Raw genomic sequence first — 21096 nt, forward strand, 5'->3', positions numbered from 1 at the left:
CACTGCACATGGGATTTTGTGTGTGCCCTTTAAGAGTGAAGTCTCTATTTCCCCCACTCTGTGGGGCTCCTGCAATTAAGCCCTGCTGGCCTTCAAAGCCAAACGCTCTGGGGGCTTGTATTCCTGGTGCCAGAACCCCAGGCTGGGGAGCCTGACATGGGGCCCTGAACTCTCACTCCTGTGGAAGAACTTCTGCAATATAATTATCCTCTAATTTGTGGGCTGCCCACCTGGGGGGTATGGGATATGATTATACTGTGAGTCCATCCCTCCTACCTGTCTCGTTGTGGTTCCTTCTTTATGTCTTTAGTTGTAGATCTTTTCTGGTAGGTCCCACTCTTTTTCACTGATGGTTGCTCTGCAGGAAACTGATTTTGGTGTGCTCCTGAGAGGAGATGAGCTCAGGGTCTTTCTACCTTGCCATCTCGGCTGCTCTCCGTATGAGAGCAGTATGAGCAGTGGTCATACGTGCATACTGAAGCATCATGGCAGATGGACACCAAACTCCCAGTGTTGACACGTGGGCTGAGTTTTGTGGCCAATAGGAGGCAGTTTATGATAAAAGATGCTTAGGCAAGGTTAAGTGAAGGGGTGCAGAGCTTCCTTGCACTCTCAGAGCTGCCATGTGTTCACCCTGTTTTCAATTCCTTTGCATACATAACTAGAAGTGGCTTGCTGGATGATAGGATAGTTCTAATTTTTTTTTTGGGGGGGGAATCCCCATACTGTTCTCCAATTTACATTCCCACCAAGAGCACACTAGGGTTCCCTTTTCTCCATATCCTCTCCAACATTTGTTATTTGTACACTTTTTGATGACAGTCATCCTGGGTGTGTGAGGTGATATCTCATTGTGGTTTTGATTCACATTTCTCTAATAATCAGCAATGTTGAGCATTTTTTCATATGCCTGCTAGCCATCTGTATGTCTTCTTTGGAAAAATGCCTATTCAGGTCTTCTGCCTCTTCTTTGATATGGAGTTGTATGAACTATTTATATATTTTGGATATTAATCCCTTGTTGGTCATATCATTTGAAAATATCTTCTCCCATTTTGTAGGTTGTCTTTTTATTTTATCAATGGTTTCCTTTGTTTTGCAAAAGCTTTTAAGTTTAATTAGCTCCCATTTGTTTATTTTTGCTTTTATTTCTTTTTAGGGTTTTCTACATATAAAATCATGTTATCCACAAATAGTGACAGTTTTACTTCTTCCTTTCCAGTTTGGGTGCTTTTTATTTCTTTTTCTTGCCTAATTGCTCTGGCTAGTACTTCCAATACTATGTTGAATAAAACTGGTGAGAGTGGGCATCCTTGCTTGTTCCTGATCCTAGAGGAAATGCTTTCAGCTCTTTGCCATTGAGAATGATGTTGGCTGTTGGCTTGACATATATAGCCTTTATTTTGTTGAGGCATGTTCCCTCTATGTCCCCTTTGTTGAGTTTTTATCATAAATGGATGTTAAATTTTCTCAGCATCTACTGAGATGATCATATGATTTTTATCCTTTACTTTATTAATGTGGTGTATCACACTAATTGATCTGCAGATACTGAACCATGCATGCTAGCATGCCTGGAATAAATCCCACTTGATCATGGTATACGATCCATTTAATGTGCTTATGAATTTGGTTTGCTAACATTTGGATGAGGATTTTTGCATCTATCTTCATCAGAGATGCTGGCCTGTAGTTTTCTTTTCTTGTAATGTCCTTGTCTGGTTTTGGTGTCAGGATAATTCTAGGTTCATAAAACAAGTTTGGAAGTGTTCAATCCTCTTCTATTTTTTGGAAGTTTGAGAAGTACAGGTATTCTTAAACGTTTGGGAGAATTCATCAGTGAAATAATTTGAGGAAATTATTTAACTTCTGAGCCTGTTATATAAAATGGAAATATACACTTACCTACATCATAGAATTTTTATATGAATTAATAACAGAAGAAAATATATAATATAGTACATAGAATCAAGTCATTATACAATAAATGTTAGGTCTCTGCCTATTACCCCACTTCCAAAATAAAAGCACAGTCTCTCAAATATGCCTCATCTGGATATTCATTCCCACTCGGCTATGGTCAAGATGAGAAGGGGATCAGTAAATACTAATTTTAGCATAACCTGTGGAAATAATTCTATGAGAAAACTGCTCATTTACTCTGGAGGCAACTTTTAAGTTATGGTTACTTGAAACTCAAGCTTTCAATGCAGCAAATTACCTCCGTTAGGTGTGACAGTAAAGAATAAAAGCACCTGTACTATACAATCCATCTCATTTACTTTGTGTTTCCTCTTTGAATTGATTTTAGAAGTACAACAAACCTTTGATGAAGGAACTGCTGAAGAACTTGAGGGTGAAGTGTCTCTTGATGTTTTCAAAGACTGAACAGGTCTTTCTTTACCTATATAAGAAAATATAAAATGCAATTTTCTAGCTTATTTGTTTTCAACTAGAGTGTTTTTGTAAATGAATAAGGGGTGGAAGTCATACACTTATTTTAATAGTGAAATCTTTATTACATTATTAAATTAAATCTGTTAATATCTAAATCCTCCTATCTGTCTTTGAGGCTGGGCACCATCAAAAATTTCAAATAACCTAGAACCAAAGGACAGTATATATGGCAATCTAGGCCATATCAATGCCAGTTAGCAAACACGGAACCACAGAGAAGACCTCAGGAAAGGCAAAAAACATTTTAAAATCATAAATGCTTCCTCCTCCAGTTCCGAAAAGTTAACTTTTAATACATCACACTAAAAATCCAATGGAGGTTATTATATAGATGCTACCAAAGAGAATTAGCTAATTATTAGCTAATTAAGCTATAGCTCAAAGAGAAGGGTATGTAGGAAACTTAGCAGGTATTCATGAAATGTTTTAAAAAAATTAAAACTAGAAAACTATAATAGAGCACTAATCCGGTACCTGATATGAATGAGTACCCAAATATTTGTTAAATGGTGAAAAATAAATCTATATGAGATAAAGTCACTAAACTTTATCTTTGGTCACTTCAGACACTCACATAGTGCTCTATGTATACTATTATTTTTATGGAAATATAAGCCAGAAAATAAATTTAAATATTATTTTAGCCAGTTCAACGAAAACAACAACAAAAATGGGTTTAGTTAAATATAATCTTAAAAATAACAGTGAGCTGTTGCTAACAGAAAAATGTTTCATTAAATTATCTATATGTCAACTGTAACAGATAGCCTCTGCTTTCAAGTGCTACGAAAACTTTAATTACAGAGAAGAGGAAAAAGCAGCACCAAGTTTGGAGTGACACAGAAACTGATCAAGACTGGATAGTGGATTAAGGCCAGGAAAGCAGTCAAGAGCAAAAGCGGAGAAAAAACGACCTTGAAACTGAGGCAAAGCCAGCTTCAGTCAAAAAGCCTCTTAAGCTCTTCCTGCTATGGTCAAGACAGCAAAGTAAGGGCCTGGAGGTCAAGGGCTTCCAACCACCTGGGGACGTAGTGAATAACATCTCTTTCCAATGTCCTGCAGAGCCGGAAAGGCTTTCTCAAGATGCCCCCCACAGCTCCCCGCACCCACAACACGTGGCAATGTGTGAAGATATTTCTGATTTTCACAGTGGGTGAGTGCCACTGGCACATGGTTAAGTAGAGGTTAGGGATGCTGCTAAACATGCTACAAATGCACAGGACAGCCCTCCACAACAAAGAATTATCCGGCCTCAAATGTCAGTAGTGCTGAGGTTGAAAACTCCTGCTCTAGGCACAGTATTCCAACTGTGAAGCTCCAATAGTCTTAAAAAAGACCTAACTCTAGAATCTTTTAACTTGTGGTACCATTAAGAGACTTTCGCACTAAGCAAGTTTAAAAGTTCTTACAGACCTTAAAAATCAAAAGCAAAATGATACAACCATCACTACATCCCCAAATGGCTAAGAACATGGCTTATTTAGTCATTCCCTACTGTATTTCCATTGCACATGGCAAATTCCATATCATAATGTGACAGTGTCAGTCTATCCCACTGCACCAAAAGCCCCTAGAGGAACAAGTATCATAGCTCATTTTTTCCCGAATACCCAAGGCCTACCAAGCTGAGTCCTTTAAGAAAAGAGTAGGTACTCACAAACTTGTGAAAAGATGAATTATTTTTCTACCCTTAGGATTCAATGACCTCCCCAGTCTACTCTGATTAAGTATTTCCTTGAGAGATGAAGAACTGGACCAATCAGCACAGCACATTATGTTAATTAAAGACATAATTATAGGCTCAATTCTGGCACATAGCAGCTAAACACAGCAAAAAACTTTCACAAGCAGCTGTTAATCTCTTATTTAGCACCTCCTTTACAAACAAAGCATCAGCTCTACAGGTATGCCAAGTATGGTGTCCAAGTGTAGTCTTAGGATCTTTCATGATTTTAGCTGCATAAGGCTAATTTAAGCAGATTTCAACCAATCTCAGTGTGCAGAAGCAAAGGAACATTGAAGGAGAGGGCAGTGGTTTATCAAATATCAACATATATTCATATATACCGGTGGCATGAGGGCAGGGACAGGCAAGAAGCAAAGGATAAAGAAAAAGGATGATACAGATGGCAGCAGAAAGAGCACAAAAATGGTAAATAGAAATATCCTGATCCTACTGATGTTGGGTCCTTTCTTCCAGTGACTTGTCTACTCTACAGATCTCAACCTCCTATGAGGTGGCAGTTGCTGACTGGGAGTGGCTAGCCCAGACAACAAACCCACATGTCTCCCCAAATCCTACTACCTGAGTCTGCTATTGTTCAGCTCTGGTTCCAACAGCAGACCAATGGAGCAGTTATACACTTTTCCCATTTCTATAACCTCTACAAATTATAGCCCCCCACCCTTCACGATCCCAAATCACAATCTAGCTCAAAACTCACCTCTTTCTGGCTTTCCTTCATTCTGCCGTTTGTAGGAGGCACCAGCACGCACGGACTCTAGGGAAAGGTGGGCAGGGAGGAATTAACACCAGCACCTCTGTGCCCAGGAGGAACAGGAGAAGAACCCAGAAGTAGGAGTAATGAGAACAGGAACTTCTGAGCATTTGCCGGTGACCCTAACCACCTTCCTACCCTGCTTTCAAGTTGGGCTGCCTGAGCAAACACCAATAAGAGAAATAAATAACAGAATAGGAGAAAAACTCTGTTTAAGATTGGGTCCAACAACAATGATGTATGAAGATGAGGCTAACCAAGGACAGCATGAGCAGAAAGAAATGAGAAAAGTATCCTATGATAAGACACCAAAAGTTAAAGACGGGGATCGCACGTCTTACTTATCACTATAAGCATCTAATCTAATCTCCTCCATAAAGTCAATATTCAAAGGATTAAAGAATGACACCAAAAAAATCAAGAGTGAAAGATGAATCACCACTAGAAATCAAAAAGGACACCTGGGAAAGTTTTCATGGTATATCATATCAGTTCCCTGAGCATAGGACGGCTACCTGCAAGTAATCATTCTGACTTGTTCTCAACAGGTAGCCTGTTACTAAATCTTGCTAATTCTTTTCATGCAAACTCTCTCATATATGGATTTTCCTTATAAACAAATCCACAGCTACTTGATCTCCTAATTATCCCATACTTAGAATCTTGTAAATATTTTGTTAGTTTCCTTACCTGCAAACTCTTAATGATGCAGATGGAATCGGCTTTCTAAATAGCCTAAATAAACTAGAAGGGGCTCTCAGCTATATTTCCAATATGTTTTCTTATCATTTATTTCAAATTATTCTATTATAGATCCCAAATTGCCAATTTTATCCTTTTTTCTGAGAAAATAATACATTTTCTGAATCACTTTGGCACTGTCAGCACCTTGCACTAAAAAAAAAATTCAAGAAATATCACACAAATATTGCCATCCTACTTTTGCAAGAATGTTGAAGCAGTATCCTTATCTAATTGTTCACTGATGTCATCAGAAAGTTTTGTTCCTCGTGCGCAGCTGATGTGTTTTTATCTAAGTTTCACTATGAACACTATCTATTGCTCATTTCCTCTTTGTTTTAGGCAAATCCTTAGCTCACTTATAGTAATTGCTGAAATCCTTATCATAGGCATCTATTTCATAAACTACTAACTTTATTCTTTTATTTTCACACCCTTATTTCCCTTTTTTATAAAATTCTTCACCCGTTTACTTAATCCTGTTTTAATAAGTGTTTATTTTTGTTAACCTGCCTCAAATTCTTTGTAGATGAAGAGGTCAGGACAACGATATTTTTTTATAGGAGTGTCTGGGGCTTGGGCTTGGCTCACACTAGCTGTTGAGAATGAACTGTCTGTATGTCTTCCAAACTCTTAAGTTCAGTGACTCCACACTGGTAGCCTGAAATCAGCCATGGTAAAAGTATTCACTCCACAAATACTGGCAAATGTCACAATCAGGTGTTTTTCCCCTGAAGAGTCGGTTTACTAACACACAACTGGTGCTGTGTTGATTGATTTTGATTCCAAATTTCAGAACCACTGTAGGAATGACTGCATTTAACTACAGATTCCCATCCATGTTACCTTCAACAGACCTGGGCTATTTAATAATATCCTAACAGACAGTAAAACCAGCTGAATCCAGCTCAGATTGCAAAATCATAAACAAGTAAGTGGTTGTTTTAGCCCACGAAATTTTAGAGTATTTTTTTTAACATAAGAGGTAATAGAAACAACCCATTGTGCTTAAACTCTTCATCCCAGAGTTTCCAATGATCTGCTTATATTAAAACTGAAGGTCTTTCTTCTTGTGCTCTACTACTGCAGCTTAATGATTCATACACAAGTTCTTCTTAATATTTTAGCATTTGCTTTTCATGCCTTTGTACGTTTCTGTTTGTCATCCTACATCTTCCTACCTTTCTCTTTCTCCTTTGTTGGTTATTGTTCCTTAAATATGAATGTTCCTCCTATCCTCAATCCTTTTTGTTTTGTTATTCTTCCGTGGCTCCAACCAATACTATGAAGACAAATGTCTCTCAAATCCACTTCTTTCACTCACACTTCTATATTTCTAACTGACAGAATGCTACTCCTTGGCCACTTAGCCATTACTTCAAATTCATCTCACATGTGATCTTAGTAAGTAGAAACTAACTCCTACTTGAGAGCAGGGCAAGAGGCTCAACACATTCCTGCCTTTGCTGTGACTTGCTAAAGAAAATGAGTTCTAAAGTAGAATGAAGGAAAGAAACCAGGAAAGAAAAATTCTAAAGTTGGCAATATGGAAATCAAAATCCAAGTCAATGTACTGGTGAGTGAAAGAATAAATGGTGAGGAAGACAATGAACAAGAATTTCAAATACTGGTTCCATAGACTAGGTATAAAGTGCTTCCCACGCAGGCGAAATGAAAGCCAGAGAAGCAGCTTCATGTTACAATAAACATTTAAAAGTTCTCTAAGAATTTAACAATATTTGCTGTCTCTTTGCATATAATAGCTGTAAGTCTGAAACGATCTTTCAGAAATATACTTTCTTGCTGATGTGTTCTCCTGATGAAAGCAGCGATGAACTTAACCAGACTCACCCAATCCTATCAAGTATTATTAATTACTGATAACCCATATAGGAGCAAAATACACTGCTAGGAAAAAAAAATAAAACCATCCCTAGAGGGACTTCCCTGGAGGTCCAGTGGTTAAGATTTCACCTTCCAATGCAGGGGGTGCAGGTTTGATCCCTGGTTGGGGAGCTAAGTTCCCACATGCCTCGTGGCCAAAAAACATAAAACAGAAGCAATATTGGAACAAATTCAGTAAAGACTTTAAAAAAATGGTCCACATCAAAAACAAAAAATCTTAAAAAAAAAAAAGAAAACCATCACTGGAGATAATAAAATTAGGGGCTACATCTTGCAAACTATTAAATTCTTGGTACAGTGCCTGATGTATAAGAGAAAACCAGATACTTCTGAACGTCTTATCAATCAATAAATAAACTTAACAGCACAGGTAGTAGATTCATCTCTCCTTTATAGCTGAAGCATTAAAGGGGAAATTAAGATATGAACAAATGAAGATGAGGTGGCTATAAGGATGCTGAGGAAATGATTCATTTTTCTGGATCATGGATGAAGACATGCAAATTTGGGGCTCTTGGTTAGGAAGAACATGATTTCTCAGAGATCTACTGGTTCATTCAAGAAGGTATGAAACAGGGAATTCTCTGGAGGTCCAGTGGTTAGGACTCCGCACTTCTGTTGCAGAAGGCACAGGTTCATCCCTGGTCAGGGCACTAAGATCCCGCATGCTATGCGGTGCAGCCAAGAAAAAAAAAAGAAGGTATGAAACAGAAAAATGGAGGGGACACAAAAAAATGATCCTTGTGGTAAAGACACCAAAAAAACAACCAGACACAGGGGTAGAAAAAGCTCTCTCTGTACCACCTCTGCTTCCCACAAATAACAAACTTTTGGAGGTAAGAGATCCAACAAGTTGAAATAAAGGCATATTAACTATGAATACATGGAAGTGCATTTCTGAAGAGAACTTTCCTTTAATACATCAGTTACAACCACATGGGCTCACTTTTTAAAATATAAGTAAAATATTACATCATCTGTACATATTATGAACATGTACAACAGGGATGCTATAAATGCCTACACATATGAAAATGCCATTAATTGATTACTGTTTCAGAACCTCCATCACTTAGGTGCCAGAAAAGCTATAGCTGTACTCCTGGGATTCACCCAGAAAACTCACAGCCAAAGCTCTTTGTGATATAATAAATAGATTCTCACACAAAAGAATACATTGTAGAATCTAATTCAATAGCACATTTACAGCCTGGATCAGTTAACAGTCCAAGATTAAATTCCTCATGAAACAGCTCATCCCAATAATCCTTCTCCACTTTCATCCTTCCACAAACTTCTGCCCACTCGTCAGATATCACCTAAAATGCCTATTCCCATGTAATGATTTGTATCCTTCTCTAAATCATAAACTCAGAAGGCAAAGACTAGGTCTGTCTTGCTTGGCAAACCATTTATATGAAATATATTTTTGTTGAATGATTTTATGAGTACTGAACATAAATACAATGACTTTCAAACCAAGAAACACTATAATATTTAGCTGCTAAGACAACAGGTTCTTACTGCGTAATAAACATAATCTGATGGTAAAGTCTTATTTCCATATTCCCATTATCACTTACACCTGCACAGAAAAGCCTTCTTTCTAAAGGCAGAATTAAACCTCTAAATTTTATTGGAATTTCAGCTATGATCCAAAAATTCATGTGGACTTCCAAATTCATTCACAGCCAACAGGTATTAAGACATGTGCCTTTTCCCATTATACTTAAGTTCAATAATAGAGTCTATCTTCCAAATACACTCTTCTCAAAATAGTATTTTTAATTCTTGTACATTTTCAGTTATTGTGGAAGATATGCTTTCGAAAAGGATTAAACACTGATGAATAAGTCTGTCTTAAAAATATCTTTCATTCTTAATAGTGGCTGCTGATATTGAGAAAGTAAGGGGAGGCTGGGCCCAAAGTCAGAGCTATAGAAAATCAGATACAGACCAACAAAAACAAAAAACTGACAAATCTTCCATAGTAATGACATTTTAAAAATGTCATATACCTAATTTATATATGAGCATCACTGGTAAATTTGACATTAATCTGTAGCAAATGTTTAGAATGAATTAACAAAGAGTTTGTAAATACCTAACATAATCATCCCTAGGAGCCACAACAGACTTACAACACTAAGCAAGGCAATCTTTATGTCACTGTTTCCACAGTGGAAATGCTTTGTAATCCTCAAGTGGAAAAGAAAACAAGATGGGGAATCACAACTGGTTGAATAACAGAAAACACTGCAGATAAACACTGCAGAGGTTTCTATATTGTGCCTTATGCTACTCAACAGAATTTTTTTTTTAACACCTTTATTGGAGTATAATTGCTTTACAATGGTGTGTTAGTTTCTGCTTTATAACACAACATAATTATTAATGATTAATACAAAACACATAAAGCATACTTCATTTGTAGATAAAACAAAGCTCTTTTTATCTGCTGCTAAATACATAGGATCACTAAAGAGATTTTAAGACCTTTATGGAAGAGAATTATAAGTCAAAGTTAACTACATGAAATATATCATTCCCAGATATTTTTTTTAATGAATTAACTACAAACAAGTAATTGCAGCTGAAAAAAGTACAGGCTGCAGGGCTTTTTGTTTCATAGTAATATATGTGAAAATGGCCTAGGTTTCAGTTGCCTGCAGTTTCAGTAAGGACCAGTAATACAATATGGTTGACAAAATAAAAGTTCACTTCTGGCATCATGACTTAAAAGGAACAGAAAGAAAATTAGGAAAGCAAAAGGTCTGAAAACCATGTCAAATGAAAGGAACAGCTGAAGGAACTAAATATATTTAAACCTGGAAAAAAAAAAATCGAAAAGATTATGATGGTACTTTTCAAATACACAAACCGTTCCAACAAAAAAAGAAATATCTTTATGGCTCTAAGATAAATAACTAGTATTAAGTAGACATTACAGGAAAAGATTTTAACTGTTTTTAAAAATGAGCTATACAAAAATGGAAAGACTGTACTGTGATACAGTAAACATCACAGGAAGTACTTTAACAAAAAGCCTCCCATACCCATATGGGAGACTAAATATAGTGATCATTATTAATGCTATTATCCTAAACAGAAGGTAAATAGCAAAAGTATAAGATAGGAAAACAGTGAGATTCATTTGAGAGAAGGTAGGGAAAAAGGAAATAAATATCTAAGAGATAGTTGACAAATGGGGAGATGTTTCATTAGATTAATTAGAATAAAATAAAATTCAAGTAAAAATACACAAGGTATACATAACAAAACAATTTAAACTATAACAGTATCTTAATAATGTGTTAATAAACAGATTAAGAAGGACAACCGACACTGTTAGCATGTAAATATGAACAACAATAAGGAATGAAAAATAGTACTGTAGTCACCGTTATGAACAGATTAGTCCACTTAAGTTATAGGCAGAAAATTCTTAAACGTGGAACACAAGGTGTAAACAGTTTGATTTAGGAAGCTAATTAGTCTATGTCAGTACAAAGTTCCATAGGATTTAACCCAAAAGGCTATGCAGAAAAAATTTAATTAAATAACGTGTGTGCGTGTGTGTAAGCACAAAATGGGAACTAAGCAGCTGAGATGAAAAAGTAATAGTCATTCTGTGGCTTATAATTAAGCACAGATATATTAAATGCACAGAACAATTGTGAAGAATTAGTCCTAAAATAATTACCATGGACAAACTACTAGTGATTATTAAAATAAATAAAATTATTCTGAAAAGTATGAACAAGAAGCAAAAAATTAAAAGTTAAAAAAGAATTAACAAAATGAGGGCATAAGGAATAAGAAAATTATTTTTTACCTGTTACAGAAACATTTAAAATCTTTGTCAAAATTTCAATTTACATTGGAAAACTAAATTAACCCATCATTGTTAGTTAGCCCAGTTTAAGTGACTGATAATTGAAGGATGATATTTCTCAGTCCTTTTTTGAAGAAAAGTAAGGTGCCATCAACATTTCTGAGATTTAGATTTAAAGCAAAAACCATTATCACAAATATGTAAAATAACAATTACTTTTTCCTTTTATTGTTTAAAGCAAGACTTTTACTGTTAACTTTTTGGAAGATTATCTCATGTAACTATTCTAAAAACTATTTAGTGAAAGGAGTACAGAAAAACAGTTCAGCCCAAACAGCTAAGGAATCAACCAAAGTAACCCATAAAGAGAGTTTTCCCAGAACAAACTTTTTTTTCTTGATTAAAGAACTTTACTTTCAAAGCTAAATGACTTAAGAAAATAAACATGAAGGCATTAACAAAGTCATACACTCTATTTCATTCAATTCACACCAGATTTTAGTCTCCCAACTTTCTCTGTTATCTTTCCATCACTGCAAGATATTAAAGGTATTAGACCTCAGAGGATGGGGAAAGCATATCGCAGACACTAAGACAGGAGCATCACCGTGTGACTCTACATTTCATCTTGAGATTTTAGAGTTTTGGCCACTGACTACCAGGCCAAAGGCAGATAGAAGATGCCTCCCTAGGAATCTGTTTTAGAAGAGAAATGTAAAAAATAAGGCTAATTCAACAGTAACTTAAATAACTTAATAGCTTCACTATAAGCTGTAAAGAAGGATCTCAAGCTTCCGTTTTACTCACGTTTTGTTAAAAAGGCTTCAAAATCAGTTTCCAAAGACACTTTCTTCCTCTTAACCAAATTATTAATAGATTTGGATTTAAGTCACACACATCTAAAAAAATATGGTCTTAGAAGGTGTATCTAGCTAATTTGGGATATTTAGGTCTGTGCATGTAAGCATAAATTAGACTTAGAGGCTATTTATCCACTTGAAGGGTGAGGGGAGAAAAAGGAAGTAAAGCATAGGAGAAAATACCAAACTTTTAACACTGAACTCCACAGTAAAACTTTCAGTTACCTGGAACTATTCCAAGCATATTTTAAGCAGTCAGGCATGTGTAAGTGACTGTGTTTGTTTTAAATCCTTCAAATGGCATTCTTACACATATATCCAAAAATATGTTTTTTGGAAACCCCACTCTACCTAGCTCTGGAAACAGTAGACAAGTGATAAATGCTTGTTAAATACAGGAATCCAGCAACAGCTACAATGGAGACAATCTAATGATCTGAAGTGATCTTCCATCACTCTGAACATGCAGGAGGCAAAGACTGTTGAACTAAAAACCTTATTATTTGAAAAAAACAGTTAAAAGGAAGGAAGTTAAAAAGGAAAGAAAAATTATTGGCTTATAATTCCTTCTACCTAGAAGATACTTCTCCACCTGTAGAAGTCTGAACTAAAAGATAAGCCCAAATGTCATTTCCTCCATGGCGTGTTCTTCCATCCCAGAGTGAGAGTCTCTTACCCTGATCGGCTAATGTCATGTTAACTCATTTATGACATAATGAGCCTTATATCAAAGTTATACTTTACATGTTATATTTACATAATGATAAAATTGTTATCAGTTGGGGAAAAATACACATATATATTCTAGTTCCTTGGTGACAGGGACATCGTTCTAACACAGTGCCCTGGATACAGAAGGCATGAGGAAGTGTTTTGTGAATGAGCTCAACTGCAGGTAGTAGAGTCTAGAATGACAACACAGGAAAGCATTACCTAGAAAAGTTGCTTCATTTATTTATTCCAACACATACTGAACAACTGGGCCAGGACGACATGCACTGAATGCCATGCATGGCCAGGCACTCCAAACTTAAAAAAAAAAAAAAAATTGGAGGTTGGGAAAGAATGAACCTAAGGTAGGTTTTAGCTCTAAATTCTATAAGGCTATACCTTATATTTAGGGGGATCCACTAATATTTTTCATGAAAAATATAAATAGATTTCCCCTAGTGATAGAAGATTAAAGAGGCTGGATCAGCTCAGGAATTAGCAGAAAATACAGGAGGTGTGTGACTTTCCAACATGATTACAACCTCTTCCACGCTGAAGAACTAGAAGTGAAATGTCATACAGACTGCAATTTGAAATGGTTTAAAAATGTGTGTGTGTGTGTGCGTGTGTGTATGTGTGTGTATGACATTCATTATACTATTCTTTCAACTTTTCTGTAAGTTTGAAATTTTTCAAATAAAGAGTTAAAAATAATATAACACATATAAGGCAATCTGACTCAATACATTCTTATCAGTGGAGGTTGCAAAAAAAAAAAAAAAAGGAGAACTCTTAAAAATACATACTTCTATGTTGAGACTGATGGAAAGGGTAAGTTTTGCTTTTTTCTGGGGAGTAACTTCTACTGCTGACACTGGAGCCAGATCTGCTGTGTGGAGAATCCTTTCGGCCTGCAGGTGATTCTCTGAAAAAAGAAGTGTCTCTTTTATGAGGAGACCGGTCTCTCACATAATGGGAAGAGTAGAAACTTTTTCTTCTAAAGCCATCTCTCATGCCCCTTTGAAGAAAAAATAAAATAAGTTAATTATATCCTATACTTTATATATACAAGCACAAATGGCAAAAGCTCTGGTTACAAACCATTGTTTGTGTTGTAATTTATGTCCCCTTTTTCTACCACCACCTAACTTCTGAAATCAGTCAACAAAATGAAACTTTATCAGTGAATTATGTCATTTTTTCAGTTTGGGGTAGAACCAGGTGGTTAAGTGCAAAAGTTACTTTATTTTAAGCAAGCACAAAAATTGTTTAATGTGAAAAAGTCATATAGTCTCTACTTCTGCTTGCTACCAACAACATACCACACAGCTACCATACTCTCAAAGACACCTAGAGAATGCCAAAGATTTCCCCAATGAGACAGTTCATGGTCTACTACCCTCTTCTAAGTACCACTGGTTTTCAACTAGTGTGATTCCCCGCTGCCCCCTGTGATAATTTGGCAACATCTACAGACACTTTTGTTGTTACAACTGGAGAGGAGGGAATGCCCCTAGTGGTTAGGGGCAGGATGCTCCTAAAATGCTACAATGCCCAGGACAACACCCACACATATACACAGTAAAAACCTATGCAACCCAAAGTGTTAACAATGCCAAGGTTGAGAAACCCTGGTATATACCTATAAAATCCTTGCTCTCTGAATTTACAACAGATTGTTGCCAATCTCTAAATACCAACTTTTTATATCATCTTTACTTTTATAAATTAAATTTCCTTATTAAGCAATATCATCAACTCAAAGCAGAAAGCCCAAATAATAAAGACTTATAAAGCAAAACTATCTTTATAACAGTAAAGCAAATTAAAATTATTAAATACAACTATGAAGACACAAGCCTCGGACTTCCTTGGTGGCGCAGTGGTTAAGAATCCACCTACCAATGCAGGGGACACAGGTTCAAGCCCTGGTCCGGGAAGATCCCACATGCCACGGAGCAACTAAGCCCGTGCGCCACAACTACTGAGCCTGCACTCTAGGGCCCGTGAGCCACAACTACTGAGCCCACGTGCCACAATTACTGAAGCCCGTGTGCCTAGAGCCTGTGCTCCACAACGAGAGAAGCCACCGCAATGAGAAGCCCACTCACCGCAACGAAAAGCAGCCCCCGCTCACCACAACTAGAGAAAGCCCGCGCAGCAATGAAGACTCAACACAGCCAAAAATAAACAGATAAATTAATTAATTTTTTTAAAAAAGACACAAGCATCTATTTAAAAGAACACTTGGAGTCAAACAGGTTTTAATTGAAGATTTAGCAAATGTACCTCCATATTAAAATTAGAGACCATTATCTTCAGACAGAAGAATGGTAAAAAGATGAGCCAATTGTATGAAATTTCAACTGCTCAGAAAATAATTTCAGCATAATGACTGGTAGTCCACAATATATAAGTAGGTTGTTGTCATTAACTGATTAATACCCAAACTATATCCTCTTTCCAGATATAATTTTCTCTGTGCAAAAGTAGAAAACAGTTAAAACTCATTTATGATAAATAGACTCAGACAAAATACTAATACTGAAATAAAGCATTAAAGAAATTCCAATATATTCAAGTTCAATCACTAAAGCTATAGGAATCATATGAATATCACTGAGAGCTGAAGTAAGTAGCTATATATGTATTACACAGATTTCAGGAACTGTACCAGGCACTGGGGACCCAATGGTGAACCACATGCATGCAGTCCCTGCCGTTACGGAACTCTCAGGCTAGTGGGAGAGGTTGATATTAAACATACAGATAAAACATGTAGCCAATGGTGTGTGCAGGGAGACTAGGAGTCTACTTAGTCCAAGCAAGAGACAGTGGTGACTTAGATAAGGCGGGAGCAGGGGAAGGGTCACAAATTCAACATGCACAAGAGTGCAGTTTTGTAGACTCAACGAAACAAGGTAAATGTTTGACTAATGAGTGTGAGAGATGGTGGATGACAAGATGATACCCAGAATTCTGGCCACGATGAATTACTGAAATAAAAAAAATAGATCTGAGAAATAGGGACAGGGTGGGAGATCCACATTTAGACTTGACAGTGCTATATTTGAGATGCTCATGTAATATCTTGGTAGGCAACAACAGATACTGGTGATAATATCAGAAGAGATTTTTGGCTATAACTATAAATTTGTCTGTAAACAGGAAGTATTTAAAAGCCTTGGGTATAGATGAAAACAAAGGATAAAAAGTGCAGAAGGCCCAGAACCTAGGGTTATAAAACTGCCACACTGAGAAGGAAATGGGCTGAGAATAGAGTGGCCACAGAAACATGAGGCACAGGTAAGTTATCCGGGAAGGCAATGAAAGAGTGCTCCAAGAAGGAGAATAAAGGTTTCATACAGCGAAAGTAAATGAGCTCTTCCTGATAACTTACTCAGGAAATGGAGAAGAACAGGCCCACATTCAGAGGAAAGACTGCCTATTTTCTCTGGAGGGAATGGAAAGATGAAATGCTGAACTACAGTTTCCTAATCCTGACACCAGATGGCAGTAAAATCACAACAGCACAGTTCAGAGCTATCAGAGCGGCTTGGGGTGGCTAGATACACATGGGGGAAGTGCACGTCAGATTTCAACATCTCAGAGCAGAGCAACGTCTCTCCTCTCCTTCACATCAACATCTCCTACTGACCATCAGATTAAACAAAAACATCACCACAGGCATCATCTACCATAAGTATATGGTACTACTTTGATAAAGTGGTAATATTAGCCAAGTCATTTATTCATGTGTGTATGTATACATATTTTTTCATATCTATATATCTATGTCCCAATATATGAAAGGCACTATGAGGAATTACTCTGGCTCTGAAGAAGCTTAATATCTAATTGGGGGGATGGGGAGTAAATGTTCCAAAAGGCTGGTACTGTAATTTAGAAGAGACATATATACATATTAATAGATGAAAAACTGACCAAGGAGTCTTTAAGCAAAGGTGAAATTTAGATCAATACTGTCTAAGAGAAATATAATCAAGGCACACATGATGTAGTCATATTTCAAAAGTAAAGAGAAACAGGTGAAATTAATTTTAGCAATATTTTACTTAACCCAATATATCTAAAATATTAGCAACATGTAATCAATATTAAAAAATTTAGTGAGATAGTTTATATTCTCCCTTTCATCTTACAGTTTGAAAATCCAGTATGTATTTTACACTTACACAATATCTCAGTCTGAACTGGCCACATTTTAAGTGCTCAACAGGCACATTCAGCTAGTGGCTCCCATATGAACAGCACAGAGTTAGATGGTGGGAAAGGCATTCCAAGCTTCAAGAAAAAGTAGAGAAGGATTAAAGGATATTATGCAAACAAGAAGAGAAGTAGTCAGAACAGTGAAAACTTAAAAAAGTAGTAACTAAAAAACAAAGGAAGAAATTTTTGAAAAGGGAAAATGTAGTTAATATCAAATACTGCAGAGGCTGGAACAGATCTTCATATTTAAAACCTAAGAGTCACATGACCAGTGAGTGGACTGTCCAGTAAAACTTTGGAAACCAAATCAGACTATAAGAAATTATGACCTATCTACTAACGGAGTTAAACTATTACTTTTCTTCTAAAAAAAAAGTTTGGTAGAGGGAAGAAGGAAGAGAATTGGGACAATACTCTGAGGAAAGGGGCTTACTTGGTCATATTTGGAAGTTGGGGGGAAAAGGCTAATTTCCTATAGATGGAGAAACTGATAAACCAAGACACAAAAATGGTAACTGAAAAAGGAGCCAAAAATCACCAGGAAAAAATGGGACAAAGGAACTAAGTAGAAGAGAATAGCACTGAAGGCAAGAAGAGAAGAACACAAAAAGGATAAAGAGGAAAATTTTCATTTCAAGAAGAAAAAATATGAGAAATCTCTCTTCAGAAGTCCTTTACCTCAGTAACATAATTCTAGAAGTCATTAATAGAAGGTAAAGAAAGTAAGGACACGAACAGACGCTTAAGGCAGAGTGGAAAGTATCTGTCCTTTGGGGGAATGTATTCATTTGAGCAGTGTTCCTCAAAATGCAGGTCCCCAGACCTTCATCAGCATTACCTTGGGAAGGTGACAGAAATTCAAATTCAGGGCATCAAACCACACCTACTGAATCAGAATCTCTGGGAGTGAGACCAAGAATTCCAGGCTTTAACAAGGCTCTCCAGGTGATTCTGATGCACAGGAAACTTTGAGAAGGACTGAACTAGACAAACTAACGTCTAAGAGCTGTGTACATATAAATATGGTATCTTTAAGTCAAAAACAGAAACTCAGGGCTAATGATAGAGGCAGAACATTTTCCAGGGATGATGATTGTAGGGTTTGACCATGCCAGTGGAGAGCTAAAGAGTTGAAAACACAAGAAAGAACTGGTGTTAATTAAGAGCATCATCAAATCAGGACAGGAAGGGATGGAGGAGAAGACTATATGCCAGAAACTATAATAATCCAGGAACAAGAAATGGGGTCCTGGAAATACATCAAAGAGTACAAAGACGAGGACAGGTGGTACAAATGGAGAAGTTCAGAGACGACACTGGAACTGTGGCTTGGAGGAGGTAATAAGGAGCAAGAAGTATGCCCAGAACTCATCTCAAGAATCAAGGAATTAGGAGGCAAGTGAGTTGGGAGGTAAGTGGTTTCAACCCTTGGAAGTTAGGCTCCTGTTGCAGAAAATGGATGGAAAGAACAAGAGAAAATATATCCACTCTACTTTGATACTAAAAGACCAAGTCTTTGCCCTCACTGGGCAATGGAGAAGACATATAAATACGACATTTCAGATTGACAGGCAGTTTAAAGAAAGGTAGATGTGAGGGAGGTTATTTTTGATGGGATGATCAGGAAGAACATCTCTGGGAAGGTAATATCTGAGCAGAGATATAACAGAGGGGATGAAACCCAACAAAGAATGAGGCAGTAGAGAGATCTGATGTACATTTACAATGATCACTCTAACTGCTCTGTGAAGGCATCATATGTTGGTGCCAAGGACACAATGATGAGTCAGAGAGCTTTCTTGGCGTTTATAGAATTATACAGCACCTACATTTCAAATATAATACTAGCCCTATGTATAGGACTTAACAGAAGCATAAGTAGTAGAGGAAGGAAAGAGACTGTTAAGGCCCTCTGTGAACTAGCCTCCTAAGTACTAAAAGCCCCTCCCAAAGTAACTACTGACTCCATGACCTTGAACAAGTTACTTAACCTCCTTATGCCTTAATTTCATCATCTACAAGGTGGGGATAATAACAGTACCTACTTACAGCTGCAAGGAGTAAATGAGATATTATATGTAAAACACTTAGAACAGGGCCTGGTACACAGCACTCAACAGATGTCAGCTAATTCTATTGACAGTATTACCCCACTATGATTTCCATCAAATCAGTATAAAGGCTTATTCAAGAAATTAGCTAAGCGTGCCAATACAACCGCTTGATAGCTTTGTCATTCAGAAAAACTATGAAATCTTACATGTTTGTAAGAGTTTAAAACCTACTCAAAATAATAAAACCTCCAGAACAAGACTTCCACTTGACTTCCCAAGCAATTTGCTTTACAGAAGATGAACTGTGGATAATTCAATGTAAAGAATGGCAGTTATGGAGTTCTGTACACAGATGAAACACATATAAAGTGAAAAGTAGGCAGAATGGCCATTCGCTAGACTAGGGGTCAACAAACATTTGCTTAAAGGTCCAACTACAAATATTTTAGGTTTTGTGGGCTATATGGTCTCCATCACAACTCCTCAACACTCCACTCTAACACAACAGCAGCCACAGATGATATGTAAACCAATGTGTGTGGCTCTGTTCCAATAAAACTTTATTTACAAAAATAGACAGCTGGTCAGATTTGGCCCATGGGTTATAATTTGCTGATCCCAATGTCAAGTATGTACTTCCTGAAGGTTTCCAAACACAATTTATTAAAGAATAAAAAGTTTACCTATAGCTTCCTTTTTCTCACAGAACACAAAGAAAAGTATGGGGATTTTTTTCACCCTACCCCTTGCAAATATCTCAAGATTTTTATGCTTTAGAAGTTTAATTGTATTTTGGAGAGCAAATTCATTACATAATGATAGAAATATGTTTTGGCTGATTCATATTTTCTACCAGAGACCTGACTTTATATGTTTATAATGTAATTGTAAATATACAAATTTAATATTTATTTACTTATAATATAAAAAAGCCTTTCTCAAAATATGTTCCACAAAATACTAAGCCACAACTGTGGGAAACACTGAGTTTAATAAAATTAAACACCTTTATTTACAGTGACACTTCTCAGAGCATCCTCTGCAGGAAGACACAGACCCAAAAATTAGTTCATCTGCTCATGTATGGCCTTTGATCTTAATTTACTTCCTAACTCCTTTAAGCACAGCAACTTTACAATGAATATGGTATCTATGCCTATAGTTTTAAGCTTTAGTCTTTTCATTATCCGTTATCTTATTTTTAACCTTCCCCCAAACACATGGATCCTCAAGTTATAAAATATTTTACCTAACTTTGAGACAATGTGGGGAAGAGGGTGACAGATTCTCTTTCCTTTAACACATACCATGACAAATTCAGGCTGACTAAAAAGCTAAATGTTTGGAAGGAAGGAATAGGAGAAAAAGACCTGTCTCTCTGTCTGTCTGTCTGTCTATCTGTCTCTCTCTCTCTATATATATATATATTTAAAAGATACTAAATAATTATAAGTCTACAGGAAGAAACCACTGTGTATCAAAATACCAAGTTTAAACTACATACAAAAAAAGAGCCTAAAGTTGAAAATGTAATTAGATTTAAAGCAAATTTCCAATTAAGAGGGAAAATTCCAACATCTGATGGCAATCTTAAATGTTAGTCTTTAATAATTTAATGAATGTTGACAAACCTTTGAACAAGATGAAAACACCAATAAAAAGTAGATGAAGGATATGAAGATAAATCAATGAAATACAAATGTATCATCTCACTAAATATTTAATATAACTCAAGTTATTTTAATTTTTTCCTATCAAATAGGCAAATGATCCCATCCAATAGTGAAAACTAGGGTGGGATATAT

General features: G+C 36.4%; 1 protein-coding gene across 11 annotated transcripts in view; it reads right to left on the minus strand.

Annotated features, from left to right (window-relative positions):
* Positions 1–21096, minus strand: part of PPHLN1 (periphilin 1) — a 140104-nt gene that overhangs the window by 67776 nt on the left and 51232 nt on the right. For 9 of the 11 annotated variants that reach the window (XM_027093479.1, XM_027093474.1, XM_027093478.1 and 6 more), the window contains 3 exons: positions 13814–14025; positions 4902–4958; positions 2325–2404 (listed from right to left, as the gene is read on the minus strand). In XM_027093479.1, the coding sequence (XP_026949280.1) occupies positions 2325–2404; positions 4902–4958; positions 13814–14025 (349 nt within the window). The remainder of the gene's footprint in view (positions 1–2324; positions 2405–4901; positions 4959–13813; positions 14026–21096) is intronic. The other 2 variants (XM_027093480.1, XM_027093475.1) reach the window with 1 other exon arrangement.

Source organism: Aethalodelphis obliquidens, unplaced genomic scaffold (assembly GCF_003676395.1).
Source record: "Aethalodelphis obliquidens isolate GAN/ISIS:26980383/991018 unplaced genomic scaffold, ASM367639v1 scaffold84, whole genome shotgun sequence".
NCBI classification, from domain to species: domain Eukaryota; kingdom Metazoa; phylum Chordata; class Mammalia; order Artiodactyla; family Delphinidae; genus Aethalodelphis; species Aethalodelphis obliquidens.